Below are 15,493 nucleotides of genomic sequence, written 5' to 3'. Positions count from 1 at the left end.
ACGGATATTCATGCAATATTTTTAGTAGATAGAGTAAGGTTCGAGGTCGAGGAAGGTTTTAGTATTAGTATTATGTATTAGGTTTTAGACAACGCGGGCGAAACCGCAGGTGGAAAGCTAGTGAACTATAATATAGACCGCGGCTTTCGTCGATTATTGGTTTTGTGAAAATTATAATCCTAACCTATTTGGGGGCTATATATTTAGTAGTATTTGTAAGAGACATAATCTTAAGAAAACTATGACTACTGTATCAGGTTCAATTACATATTATACAATCTTGCACTGTCCGCCCGCTTGCAGGTGATCAATTCACCTGCTGTTACCCACAAACTGTATACCTACATAATGATACATAATAGCAATAAAGAGGCTCCATGAACAGGTAACTTGGTTAAAATTAACATACAACTCATAGATTATAATAATATGGCAGAAATTTAAAAAATAGTTTTTGTTTAGATGTATTAATTATTGGTATTGAATGATGCCTTTTGCAATTTAATTATAAAATTTCCTTTTTGAAATTTTACTGCAATATGTAATTGTAGATCTTAATATAAAGGAATATAGTTAACTATTTTGTTAGGAGTCAGGTCACAAGGGTCACGCAATACAATGGACGCATTTTACTTATTATTTTGCTCTTATATCGGTGGTAAATATTCAAAATATGTAATGACGTTTCAAAAGTGCTTCTAGAAGAAGTCTAATTGAATAAATAAATGTTTGAGTTTATTTAGTTTCACCCGCATAACGCATTGCTCCGCTCCTGTTGATCTTAGCGTGATGATATATAACCTATAGCCTTCCTCAATAAATGGGATATCTAACGCCGAAATAATTTTTCAAATCGGACCAGTAGTTCCTAAGATTAGCGCGTTCAAACAAACAAACAAACTCTTCAGCTTTATAATATTAGTATAGATGCGAGGCTTTATTACAACCGAATAAAATGGAAAACGGAAAATTGTCTTAAATAGAGAATGAGGGCAAATATATTCCAGTTCTACTATTATCTACGGATTTTCCTAACAATTAGCCTTATGCACTGGAAATCAGAACTTTAATATTTTTTTTACTCATTAACCACCTTACTTATCAAGATTTTCACGCCATGTCGAATACTTGTATTTCCCAAATCGAACCCAGTACTTCAATCTAAATGAAAAGCCGTAAGATACAGTTCAGAGTACCTACGATGACATCGCATGTTAGTTGTTACTACGGTTGTGAGATTACGTAAATACATGACAGACATGCAATATGCTTATAATAGATTATTTATATCGTGACCTTATTATTATAGGTGGTTTATTGAATAACCTGAATTTCTTTATTTGCATCAACACATAAATAGGAAAATAAAGGTACGAATGTATTTTTTGTATTTGTGTTCGTCAGGCGCAATAATATGCAAAATATACATGAGTCCTATTTCCTATTTATAGTCAGTGTGATTAGTAACAGTAGTCAAAGTTCTTGGTCCATGGTAACTATTTTTTAAAGCAATTTATTAATTTATTAGAGTTTAAATGTAGAGGAAGATGTTTAATGTGTATGAATTTTGTAGGGTATAATTGAATGTCATTCATATTATTATAAATGTCCATACATTATATTATATTTTAACTTCAGATCGCAAAAATACTATTTCCAACAATTCCAACATCAAACAGTACGCATGCGTAAATAGACTCATGGAAAATCAATAGCAGATGAGATGCTGCGTCCCACGGCTGGGAACTGTATTTAATTTTGTTATGACGGCTTCGAGATTCAATTACCTATGATGGATTTAGTACTTCACACGTGGTTTTAATTATTGATTGATTGTATGAATTGTAAGAACTATGAGCTGTTTATATTATCTAAGTCTGTTTATTATTTCAAGCATTGATTGTTCAACTCTAAACTTAACATAGAATTAATAAAAGATCATATCAATATTAAGGTCTGTAGAAGGATTGAAACTTAATAATAAGAAATAATATCGTCGCTTTTACGAAAATACTCAAAAACTGTTGATTGCTCTACCACTCTAGTCTCTACAATATTATCTATATTCTAAGTCTCTCTCATTTTAGCTTGAAAATAGCTAGAGAATAGCATACATTTCGAACAACAAAACCATAGGAAGAGAGAGTAAAATCAATAAAATCAAACTCTTTTTAACAAGGAAGCGTATAACAAATTAAGAGCGCAGACTGCGCACGCGTCGCCGGAAGCAGCTAATGCTAACGCTGACATCCGCAACACACTGTATATGGGTGACAATTGTTCAATTGGTCAAGTATTTTAGTATGTAAATAAGGGTATTGGACCGAAGTAAAGATATGCATTTAGGACTATGAGTTTAATGTGATGGCTGTGCCTCGCGGTTTTACCCGCGTGGCTCTGCTCCTGTTGACCTTAGCGCGATGATATAATATAGCCTGTCTTCGCGTGGATGGTTTATTTCTCCATTTTGAGTAACTCTGACAATAACATCTTATAATTAAGTAATATCTATTGGACCCAAATACGGCTAGGCCTATAATAATACTCAACGTGTGTTCGCGGTTCTACAGAACAACGTCTATGGATAAAACTGAAAAATTAAGATTATTTTTTTTCTACGTATTTTTCCAGGATAAAAAGTATCCTATTTTACGCCCAGGATAATTAATCACATATTTGGGTTTGGTATCGATCCAGTAACATCCCCTGCTATTTATTTTTTCAATATTTTCAATGTACAGAATTGACCCTTCTACAGATTTATTATATGTATAGATTTACCTATAAAATATATATGTATGATATAAACGCCGGAAGTTTCAATATTATGTTGGGTTTTGGTGGGGTTCAATGCCTTGTATGTTTCTTATATCGTCCACCATTTGAATATTCATAGATTTTATGACAAGCGTCAATTTTATTTGTCACATAGTAATAGCACGCTTGAATAGCACTAAAAACTTTAATTGATTTAAAGTCCGTTAAAATTTAATGCTTTGAATTAATTATTATTTACTGCAGTACTCAAATCTTAACCTGCATTCCTAAGAGACGAAATTTCTCAAAATAATCTATTTACTTTATCTTTTATTTTATAATTATTTATTTACTCCTGTATATTTTATAATGTATGAAGAGCGTTCCATCTTTGAACTAGTTATTATATTCTATTAAGGGCCGATTTTTAATCCTTGGTTAAAACTTATTCGTCTAATAACGTATTAAACTACCATTTCAAAAATGTATTCTACTTGCCCGTATTTGATAGTTTACAGGTGACATTTTAATATGTTCGTGTAATACTTATATTGTATACTTATATGATATTCTGTCCACATCCATCCAAACTACAGTCGAGGCGTGACGTGTCTAATAATAATCAAAATTCTTGTTTATAAACTAAACTCTACTAAGTAGATACTATTCTCGAAGAGTCAAACTAAAATCGAATACTTACACATCTAATAGAAAACTTCAAAAAAATATGCCCTTTATTACTATCTATCAATCATTCCAATTTATAAACTGTCACTAACTTTAATTATCCCCTAAAGTCTAAACTATTAGAGCAATAATGTCTTCAAAAATAAATCAAAATGGTGACTCATCACATTATATTATTAATAGACAATCATCAATCTTCATATACTTTCTTTAATGACAGAGTATTATGATAGAAATTAATTTAAACTAGTATCTATTTATGAGCTTAATAAAAATTAAACTTGATTGATGGAAGTTTAAAGATATTATGAAATGTGTTCAAATATTCTATAATAGTATGGTTAATAAAACTAAATTGCTGACTGTGCCAAAAAAGACAGAGTTTCTCAATTCGTAGCGTATTTTTAATGATTTAGAAAAGAAGAAAGCTTTTTGCTTAATGAATTTTACATAAATTAAATAAAGTAACCTTTAGCTTAGTGATTTTACATAAATAATAATTAATGCATAAAGACAATCAAGACAATCTATTTTCGAATTAGATACTATTCGTCACAGTTAAGCAAAAACTACAAAGCTATTCTAACATAGGTATATTATTAGGGTAGAGCTTTTTGTAAGTTTATATGTTCCAATTTATAGTTCCGAGTGTTGTCCCCTAAATGTTTTTATTACTTGAAAATCTTATTCCCGCATTATTTAATAAGGTCAATGGATTCCGTTAACCTATTATTTAATGTATCATACAATTGACTAAATTATATTGCTTTGTTTGTTAAACAAATCACGCCTAATGCACAAGAGAGAGTCAGCAGGAGTTTTTATGACCCTATAAAAATGATTAACAGAGGCGTTTCAAATTTGTTCCTTTATTATATTTTCTATTACAAAAATATTTAGGAAACAAAGATAATTCAAATTAAACATTACAATTCAAATTAAACTATCTTGGACTCGTTTAAAACGATAGAAAGGAGCTTTGCTTTCAGACTTGAATTAATAAGAAGCTTTTCTTACGAAATTCAGGAAATCAGAATAGAAAATCTCCACTAGATGGCACTACGTGTGTTTTGTACAGATGTAAGTCGCACTAGCAAAGTTTTTTCAAAAGTGCATAAGTAAAATTGATATCTTAATTTTCGCTAGTTGTACGTTGCTCAAATTGGGAAACAAGATTTATCTTGAAAGGGTTTAGGCGGGCCAAAAGTCCTACCTAGACCTATATAATATCATTATGTACATTACATTTACATTACGTTACAATAACATACTGTTAAATTAATATTACTATATTACTAGCGGTCCGCCCCGGCTTCGCCCGTGGTACATATGAAAAATAGATGTTGGCCGATTCTCAGACTTACCCGATATGCACAGAAAATTTCATGAGAATCGGTCCACCCGTTTCGGAGGAGTATGCAGACTAACATTGTGACACGAGAATTTTATATATAAGATATATACGTAACAACGTAATTATGAAATACTTTTGTAACTTGTAAATACGTTTATTTTAATAAAAGCTCAAAAAATAATTCATTTAGTAGTAGTAGTAGTTTATAGAGACTACCACATTACAGGAATGAAAAGTTACATGAACATCTTCTTCTTCACTGAATTTGCATGTTTGTAAATAGTTTAAGATACCGTTTCGGTTATGAAATTTATTTCAGCAGAAAAGTACACAATTCTACAATGACAGGATTCTTTTTAATCCCACGTCAACCCGAGTAAAGCAGAGACAAACGAATAGTTGATTTATAAAACAAACATTAACAAATAGCATCCCATTTTATATACTTATTGTAACTTATAAGGCAATGTAATTATCATGAGATTTACTGATGCTGACTAGAATATTAAAGACAAGCAAAAATCTATTGTTATAGCATTACAATAAAATACATAACGTTAATATCGATATAAATTATAATATATTTAATCTTTTCGACAGATACCTTCTCTACTCATAATATAAAAAATTTATTCTTTTGTCTTATTTATTTTTAAATAATCATATCCTGTATTTTCATTTTACGCGAGTATTTAGAAATTAAGGACTTTTTAACGGATTTTTTTAGCGTGGTCACGGGGAGTCTCCCCCTCCACCACGCTCGCTGTAAAGTGTTCGAAACGTCGGGAAAATAATATAATGATTAAATCGCGTTTTAAATCCGTTAAAAAGTCTTTAATTTCTAAACATATCCTGAATAAATTAAAGAGACAAACATAATGTTAGCAATAAGACCAAATTAAGAATTTGAACTTATTAATAATATTCTATTGTTTACTTATTTACGTTCGTTTATACGGCAGACAGCAGACAAATTGAGATGATCTCAACATTATCAATATTAACATTTATTCTTTATCATATAAATAACATCAACTTCTTTCCAGGCAAGTGGGTCGCAACCTCATCATCCCAGGGGGCACTAGAACCATCGACGCCACAGGCAAGCTGGTGATGCCTGGTGGTATCGATCCCCACACCCACTTTGAGCTCGAAATGATGGGCGCGAAGACGGCGGATGACTTCTACAAGGGCACAAGAGCGGCGGTGGCCGGTGGTACTACCACTGTCAGTAAGTAATCAAGTATACATATTAAATTATTTAGACTTGTAAGTTTTTTCAATTTCTTAACAGGTGTTATTCTAATCCAATTAGAGATAAATCCATAAATTATTGAAATCCGTTCGGTAGTTCTTTGGTTATAAGTGATGTTTTAAAAGATATCCGGACATGCTTTTTTCTTGAAGTTCTGGAAAGCTTTAAGAAATGAGCCGATATTTAAAAAGCTTCAAAGCACTTGTAACCTGTTTTTGGTGCCTATTTCACAGATGTCAGGTGGCCAACATGCATTGCTTACTCTACGATAAATAAAGCTCTTGTTTTGAAAAGCAGTTTAGCTAGATACAGCTATATAACAATATAAATAACTTTATAGTATTGTAATAAGTATTCATAAAATATCATGCTTAATGGGCATTCTCATAGTTTTTCTTTAACAACCCCCAATAACTAATAAAATACAATCTCGAAAACAACGATAAAACCTTTTATTTGCTCTATTATTAGTTATTATTTACTAACTTATTAACTTGAAGTAAATAGAATACTTTGCGAAAACTATTAACTTACTATTATACCATTCTTTTCCAGTCGACTTCGTTCTACCTCAGAAGGGGCAGTCTCTTATAGAAGCATACAACAATTGGAGACAAAAAGCTGACAACAAGGTTAGTTTTATAATCCATGATTTTACATAGTAGTAATAGTAATATTATCATTTTTTTTAATGTAGAGTTCTAAGATGCCGTATAAAACCGCTCTCATAACATTTTAACTGCAAGAAAATTATATGTTGTCCAAGAAATTGTGGTTCTGATCGAAATTCTGAACATCATGTATAAAGAGGGTAGCCATAAATTTTCATTTCATTTCATTTTCATTTCTAAAACTTCACTCACTTGCTTTAACAAAAGAAATGAACATTAGGTGCCTATTTGCCTATTTGTTTCTGAGATTAGCTTGTTCAAACAGAATAATGTATCAACTTTATTATATTTTGATTTGATTTTGAAGAATTTGTTGATTTAAGGTGTATATCTGTATCTTTTTTAATCTTTTTCCAGGTATGCTGTGACTACGCCCTACACGTGGGTGTCACCTGGTGGTCACCATCAGTCAAGAAGGAGATGGAACAACTAGTCTCCGAACATGGGGTCAATTCCTTCAAGATGTTCATGGCGTACAAGGGGGCGTGGATGCTGGACGATTATGAGCTCATGGTTGCTATGGAAACGTGCTCTGAGTTACGGGCACTGGCTCAGGTATCGCATTTTGCTTTAGAAATATGGATTTAAGAGTTTTTTACACATTCTTTATACGTGATAAAGCTTTTGAGTTGTAATTATAGTAAATAGTTCGTAGTTTCAACTTTCAATATATTACACAATAAAATATTGCGGAAAGTTCATACCTTATATTTTTTTTACTTATTTCATCGTAAACTTCATACGCTACTTACGAAATTATTGCCTTTCTTAAGCCGTATAAAATGTACCAATATAAAATCACAATTATTCCAGGTCCACGCAGAAAACGGTAACATCATAGCTCGGAACACAGAAAAGCTACTTGCCTCAGGATTAACAGGACCCGAGGGTCACCAGCTTTCTAGGGATGAGGAGGTGGAAGCAGAAGCCGTTAATCGAGCTTGTGTTATTGCTAACCAGGTGATTAACTTATAGAAAAATTAAAATATGTCTTTTTTCGTTTTATAGGGGACTTCGCTTAGGACATTTTTTTGGTGACACTTCAGACAGACAGATGTCTACCCTCTTTAATTTGATCGATGCTAAAATTTAAAAATACCCCGATACATTTTGTGTTGACTGTCAACTTGAATTTGATAACTGACATAGTTTGAACCACCATAGGAATTATGTTATCGACTTCCCAAACGACTTCCACAGCATTAATTTTACAATTCTATTTAAATTTTAACCCCGAGTGGCTGACTATTTTACACAAACGCTCCAGCCATAATGACTTCGACCCGGCCACGTTGTAAATTTGACGAATATTCTCAACCACCCGCTATTTATGTTATGAAAAATGATATCAAAGTTATGAGTACTTACTTTTTTAGGTTTCAAATACCTTTCAATAGATAGCCCTAAAATTGAGGGCGGAACTATATTTAGAATTTATTTTTCAACCTGTTCATAACCTCATAAATATATAAACATAATATTAATATAATTTACTTTTTTACAGGTGAATGCGCCGCTATACATCGTGCACATAATGTCCAAAAGCGCGGTCAAAGCGCTACGTATAGCTCGCTCGAGACAGAACCCGCCAGTTTATGGTGAAACTTTAGCCGCTACTGTGGGGACTGATGGTAAGATCTGCCACAAATCTATATATATATAACTCAAAGGTGACTGATATAGTGATCTATCAACGCATAGCCCAAACCACTGGACGTATCGGGCTGAAATTTGGCATGCAGGTAGATGTTACGCAGGCATCCGCTAAGAAAGGATTCCCCGAAATTCTTGCGGGAACGGGGAAAAACATGGATGCACGTACAAAGTCGTGGGCGGAAGCTAGTAATATAATAATATGGTTCTACTTATACTGGTTATATTATTGGCTAGGATTAAGGTTGATTTTGAAGAAAAAACAATCGGCCAAGTGAGTGTTGGACTAGCGAACGGAGGGCTCCGTACATGCATGTTTTTCATTATAATAATATGTATGTTATTTAAAATTTTATACTTTTTGTGATTTTTCCTATATAAGATGTACTGCTTCGTACAAAATTTTAAACAAACTAGAACATTTAATAATTATTGAATTAAACTTCTTTTAGAACCAATTTAAAATCGTCATAAACGTAAATTTATCTTTTAACAGTTCGGAAAGCAGTATTTATAAAGAAGAACCGATTAGATACGTACGAATTACGTTTCCGTTGTGTTTGTTGTTAAATAACAATAAATATGAGTCTAATTAGTAATTACACTGTAAAATGGATTATTCAACGATGTTTTTAAAATAAAATAGATCTATTACGTTTCCATCAAAGTAAACACGAAACATGCGTCTTCTATCAGTAATAAAACTAATAAATATGATATTAGAATCCAATTCACGAATGAAGTCCCACGGATACTTTTGGGACTAATATAATTAGTTCAACATTCACGCGACTACAGCGCTGCGACTTTTGTAGAATGAACTAATTTTGACGTCGTCGTCTTTGAATCTTGCCAAAGAAGTTTCACTTCTGACACGTGTGCTCAGCACACTTGCTCTTTTTTAACCGTCTTCAAAAAAAAGGAGGAGGTTATCAATTCGGCCGGTATGTTTTTTCTATTCTTTAAACGTATTATTCATATATATTTCAGGAACGCATTACAAAAACGCCTGTTTCCGTCACGCGGCTGCACATGTGTTATCGCCCCCACTTCGCCCGGACCCTGACACGCCTGAAGCCATTGTCCAGGCGCTTGCTGAGTGAGTATTACAATTTTATTGGCGTTTAATAGAGAGATGAGAGCTTTTTAACACGTTAAAAAAATTTTAGCACGTTAAAAAATGTTTTAGCTCAGAATTAGGCAAAACATTTTCAATTTTTTCAATATTTATGGTGTAAAATAAAGTATTTGAAAGAAAATAAAGAAGAAAGCAAGAAATAAAGTTTATTCAACACCACACAAAAGCAAAAAAATATGAAAAATACAACAAAAATGGTACTTATGGCTTATCAGTGTGGTCCTAAAAAGGTGTTGTAAGCGCTGCTTTTCAGTAGTACATTAATATCATTTTATTTATATAATTTTTCTGAAATTTCCAGTGACGATCTCCAACTAATCGGTAGTGATAATTGCACCTTCCATGAGAAAGATAAAGAGCTTGGCAAGAATGATTTCACCAAAATACCCAACGGGGTGAATGGGGTTGAGGACCGTATGGCTATTTTGTGGCAGAAGGGAGTTAATACAGGTAGGTTTATAGTGAAGATCTTGTTATGAGAATTATTGTAAAAATTCTTGAAGTAAGTCTCCCTATAACTTTAGGTATCTAAAACTGGAGATTTAAATAACTTTAGCAGGTTTAATTCAATTTTACCATCCAGTATAATAGACTAACGTTTGTATCTTTTCATGAATAACAAAAAATCACGTTCACGTTAGATAAACCACACTATAATAGACTTAATACTTACCTATCCCGTTTCTTTTCCATGCTATTATTTCTGTAAAATTTTACTACATTTTCGAAAAACATATTTAATACCTTGATATAACAGACCTATCTGGTCGTCCATGACTGTTATTTCAACTATGTAAACGTATGTATAATACTCGCGTAAAATCAAACACTAGAAAATACACCAACATTTAATAAATTAATATTTAACCCAGGTATAATGGATCCGTGCCGTTTCGTGTCCGTGACCAGCACGAACGCGGCGCGTATATTCAACTTGTACCCGCGCAAGGGTCGCATAGTGTCTGGCTCTGATGCTGACGTGGTCGTGTGGGACCCGCGCCTTGAGAGAACCATATCCGCTGCTACGCACAAACAGAGCGTTGACTTTAATATATTCGAGGTGAGTTCGGGTGAAAACAGGGCAATTAATATATTCGAGGTGAGTTCGAGGAGAAAAAAGGGCAATTTTCAAAGGAAAAAGTCATTTTAGGATCATTTTGCAAGAGAAAATGTCGTTTGGAAGGTCATTTTTTAGGATAAAAGGTCAATGTACAGGGGAAAAGGTCATTTTGATTGTCATTTTGTAGGATTAATAGTCATATTGTGGTAGTAAAGTGTCTTTAGTGTCTTAGAAGTACAAATAATTTGGAAAATCCAAAAGTGCACGCCTCATAATTTTTTTTAATAAATATTTATTAATTATTATTTTATAACAATTAAACCACATCGAATCAGACCCTGAAAAATGAAAGGGTTCTATTCCTGAGCATACTCAAGCGTAAGAGAAAAAAAAAAAACTCGATTAGTAAAGTATTTCGGTCGCTATCGTGTTAACAAGAAAAAGGATCCGCACATACAGACACACGGACGTCCAAGACAGAACTTTTTTAAACTGTTTTTTAACTAGTTTAAATAACAAAAATGACATCAAAAATATCATGAACGTTAAAAATAGTGTTTTTTCTTAATATGTGTGTGTATGTATTATCTTACAAGTGCAATGTATGATACATAAAGACATTTTAAGTTTGAAAAATCAGATGTTTTGCGCGAAGTGACAGTAGTACCCACCTCAACGCTTCGCTTATGAGGCGTGCAATAAACACGCAAGGATACATAGCAACCTGTACCCTGCAAACAGAGCGTCGACTATAATATATTCGAGGTGAGTTTTGAGGTATTGGCAGGATAAATAGGTAGGACGGTCAATTTGCAGGAGAAAATTTCATTTTAAGGACATTTGCAAGAGAAAAGGTTATTTTAAACATCATTAAATAAATAAAATAAATAAAGCTTTATTTGTTCCATAAGAATATACAATTTTAGTTACAGTTATAGTTTGAGTACATAGTAGAACAATTTAGACACTAATCTAGTTTATATAATTTAAATTAAGTACTCGTTAGGTTCTTATGGACCCCGTACGGGTAAAAGCCTCCCCCAAAGAATGCCACTTGTCCCTGTTTAACATTTTTTTTATTATTTCTTTGTTGGTAAGTTTGTATAATTTTTTAAGATTTTTTTTTTATCGGATTTAATGTAATCTCTGTCTTCGATTATCTTTTCTCCTAGGCGACGAACCTCGCACAAACCTATTATATCATGGTTAATATTTTCTAGTGCTGCTTTGAGCTCTGTTAGTTTTTGATCAGAAGATAATGATCTTACTTTAAGGGTGCAAATATAAAAGGTAGTTTAAAAAAAATTCATTTTTATTTGGGGGGTTTTGGTCATACTCTCCCGCGGTGACCGGCCGTACTGGGAGAGTTGAGGTTGGGAGAGGGTCTAATATGGATTGCTATTCATTGTTCCGTTTAGGTGTCGTCATTTGGCGTTGTGCTGATCCTGTCTGGGCGACGGTTAATTTGGGCTTATGAATGATGTAATTCTTCATGTTTCCCTTATTCTTCATTTATTTTAAACATCATTAGGGGTAGTAAAAGGTCATAAGAATATTTAAGGTAATAGTCCCTCATCCAGAAATAGTAAATTGTCTTGGTTAATCTATAAATACCCAATTAGGACCCAAGGTATAAAATCGCTGCAAATATAAATTAAAATTTTTATCTAAGTGTTATAAGCTTATTTACTACACAGAATAGCAGAAATTGCTTTTTTCTACATCTTTTTAACACATAAATATATCTTTTTAGGGCCAGCACGTAGTGGGCAGTCCGCAGTATGTGATTGTGAACGGACGTGTGTGCCTCGACGATGGGGAGCTCAGAGTTGTTGAAGGTAATGTGTTTATATTAATACGCTCTCTATATTAAATTAAAAGTTTTGTTAATATTATAGAGAAAAAAAATGTCAGAGTGTCTGAAGTGAAACTTCTTTGGCAATATTTAGATATGCGTGAAGGTTTTTGAAGTGAAACATCTTCTTTTCTAATAAACTTGAATACATTTAGATTGAGATAAATTAAGTTAAACATATATTTGGTACGTTCACAAAAATTTGTGACATTTTAGAAATAACTTCATTTAATAAATAAATCATCAAATAGTGTCCAAACTATAGGTAACATAAAAATCACTCATTTATCATACTTTATCTCACTTTAAACATAATTTTTCCAGGTTTAGGCAAATTCCTAACTACCCCCGCAAACTGCCCGTACATATACGGCGGGGGTGATGAAATACCCCGCACCCCACAGAAGGACTACCCTGAACCCACCACACCCCACCGGGTCACCAATGGTACACCCACTCATGGTAAGCAATTGAACAATTATTTAAAGAAAGAAATTTACGTTTTTTTTGTATTAAAATCCTTATTTAATACATAGTTGGATATCATTAATTAATTTATTATTTAAGCGTAATTAAAGTCAAAAGTTGGCTGTATGCATCTTATTGATTAATACAGGGATAAGGGTAAATAAAAATTCGTTCTTATTTCTGTAACATTTTATTATCGTAATAAATTAAAAACATTGCACATGTTACATATTGTTAGTTAACAATTAACATCATTCTACATACTATAATTACAAAATGTAGCTTTGTTTCAATTCCAAAAACTTCTTTATTTATTACAATTCCAGACATGAGCGTGGCCACAAAGCAGCTGGACAACATGTCGGTGACGTCATCCGGGTGCAGCACACCCACCGGCCGCAAGATGCGCGAGCCCGGACAGCGCAACCTGCAGAACTCCACCTTCTCCATCAGCCGTGAGTACATGCGCTGTAGCTGTAGCCACTGAACAACTAGACAACATGTCGGTGACGTCATCCGGGTGCAGCACACCCACCCATAACTGATAAAGCAGTATAGTTGAACATTTTTAATGTAATTATAATATTATATTGTTCATGCACCTGCTCAGCCATAGCTGTTTATAACAAAGACAATTCAAAAACAGAGTTAATAAAGCTCAACAGAACACGTTATTTCAAAAAAAAAAATACTTGACACAAAAATAAATATTACACAAAAATAAATATAAATAAATCACTTTTCTAAATTTTTACAACAATAAAACTAATGTATATTTTTTGTAATTACAGAGGAAATGGAAGGGCTGGAAAAGAAAACATCTGTTCGCGTGAGGAACCCTCCCGGCGGCAGGTCCTCCGGTCTCTGGTAAAAATCGGTAAAAACCGATTTTTATCTATAACCGGTATTTAAAACTGGTATCGTAATGTAAACCGGTACGGACCGCTACACTTTTGCTTGTGAAAAAATGTTAAACTATCTAGTATTTATTAGTTCTCTAAGTTGACATTTTTAGAAACATTGAAACACTATTTTTGTCTGAGTTTGTAAACTTAAGTTAGTTTTTACGAGATTCATATGAATAAAAAAAATTATTTACTTTATATGCTTAGTTTAACGAATGCTTATATGAGCTTAAAAATACACAAAACACATTAATTTCATTACTACAGATTAATTATAATAAAACTCTGGGATTTTTATTTATTACTACTTATCCAATTTGGATATTTTCTTCACAATTCAAATACTTATCTTATACCAAATATATTTTCACAAGCTAGTGTAAGTTATTTGTTTCGAATTAAATGTGAACTTGAAAGTATGTTAACATGTTTGTATAATATTTAAAATTTATAAAAAAGCTGCGAAATCTTGTAATACTGCATAACTCTTATGTCCAATAAAAAAGGAATAATCGATCTGAATACACTTTTTTAAAGAAAATGATTTTAAATATTATACAAACATATAGATTTTGTTTGACTGCTTAATTTAATGCATGAATTGATTCATTACAATATTCGTTAACATAGACTGATTTTGTAGGAAAATGTGTTATTAGCAATAATACACCGTAAACGTATTTAAATTATTCCATGTTGAAAATTCGTAGTAAAATGAACAGGTTAAGTTTTATAAATCATATTATAACCATTGATTATTGTATAACTTAATATTTTTCTATGTTTACCAAATTAAACTTTCCGAGCATTTATTTTATTAATTGTCTATGGTTTTTGTATCTGTGGCATAAAACCATACAAAAATGGAGGCAAAATTACTTGACATTTATATAACTTTTATTAGCACTTTATATTACTTGAATTGTTAAATTCACAATTATTTTTTATTGTTTGCATTTTATTTGCACTCCCATGTTCCTATATGTATTCTTTCAAATACTCTTATATGTTAATCGTTACTGTAATGGTTTAAATATACTTTGTATGTTTGTATTAGCAATGTTCGATATTTATTATATTATCTCGCTATTATCTGTAGAGCTTGTAACACAAATATTATTATGTTATTCTCTAAAATGACCAAAGTAGTATGTGCTCTACCTAATCTAACAATAAGATAGAAATAAGGATAATTTTTGACGATCATCAAACTGTAGAAAATTGTTTTTTGAGAAAAGCGCCATCTATACATAATAATAAGTACTTAAAATAGAAGAACTTTGATGTAAGTTTCACAACGGGCTAATAGATGGCGCTGGTTTAAATTCTTAGAGGAATTACGCGAAAACCACTGACCACCAGTACAAATTTTTAAAACAACTTTACCACTTCTTTTACTTACTAGTCCTCGTAATTTCATCACAATTTTATAGTATTTACAATTTTTCTAATTGCCTGTTCTTTATGCATTGTAACAATAAACAATGTAATCGATATTTACTGTGTTTTATTTTAAAATGAATACTGAATTTACCTTACCCTTTCCTTAACTTTTCCTTTGAGCAAGCCTCAATATCTTGCCAGAAGCCAAGAAGCTTTCTTGAATTCTTGATTCATCGTAAATATTATCATACAGAAATATTTCAGTTGAATATCAATGAAAATAATATTTTCTTTAACAGAAAAACGA

The 15,493-nt window shown here is 32.1% G+C and overlaps 1 protein-coding gene across 2 annotated transcripts in view; it reads left to right on the top strand.

Annotated features, from left to right (window-relative positions):
• The window catches only part of CRMP (Collapsin Response Mediator Protein), a 49,524-nt gene extending 34,898 nt beyond the window's left edge, over positions 1-14,626 (top strand). For both annotated transcript variants that reach the window (XM_090115773.1, XM_090115772.1), the window contains exons 3-14: positions 5,845-6,029; positions 6,609-6,685; positions 7,082-7,279; positions 7,538-7,684; positions 8,229-8,355; positions 9,368-9,476; positions 9,817-9,965; positions 10,388-10,575; positions 12,329-12,413; positions 12,755-12,892; positions 13,225-13,353; positions 13,690-14,626. In XM_090115773.1, the coding sequence (XP_089971899.1) occupies positions 5,845-6,029; positions 6,609-6,685; positions 7,082-7,279; positions 7,538-7,684; positions 8,229-8,355; positions 9,368-9,476; positions 9,817-9,965; positions 10,388-10,575; positions 12,329-12,413; positions 12,755-12,892; positions 13,225-13,353; positions 13,690-13,769 (1,612 nt within the window). In that variant the 3' untranslated portion in view covers positions 13,770-14,626. The remainder of the gene's footprint in view (positions 1-5,844; positions 6,030-6,608; positions 6,686-7,081; positions 7,280-7,537; positions 7,685-8,228; positions 8,356-9,367; positions 9,477-9,816; positions 9,966-10,387; positions 10,576-12,328; positions 12,414-12,754; positions 12,893-13,224; positions 13,354-13,689) is intronic.
• The last annotated feature ends 867 nt before the right edge of the window (positions 14,627-15,493 follow it).

The sequence above is a fragment of the Colias eurytheme genome, chromosome 24 (assembly GCF_061535395.1).
Source record: "Colias eurytheme isolate Ceu_HAF_F1 chromosome 24, ilColEury1 Martin Lab GWU primary, whole genome shotgun sequence".
Lineage (NCBI taxonomy): Eukaryota > Metazoa > Arthropoda > Insecta > Lepidoptera > Pieridae > Colias > Colias eurytheme.
This window is presented reverse-complemented; position numbering and strand designations above follow the sequence as displayed.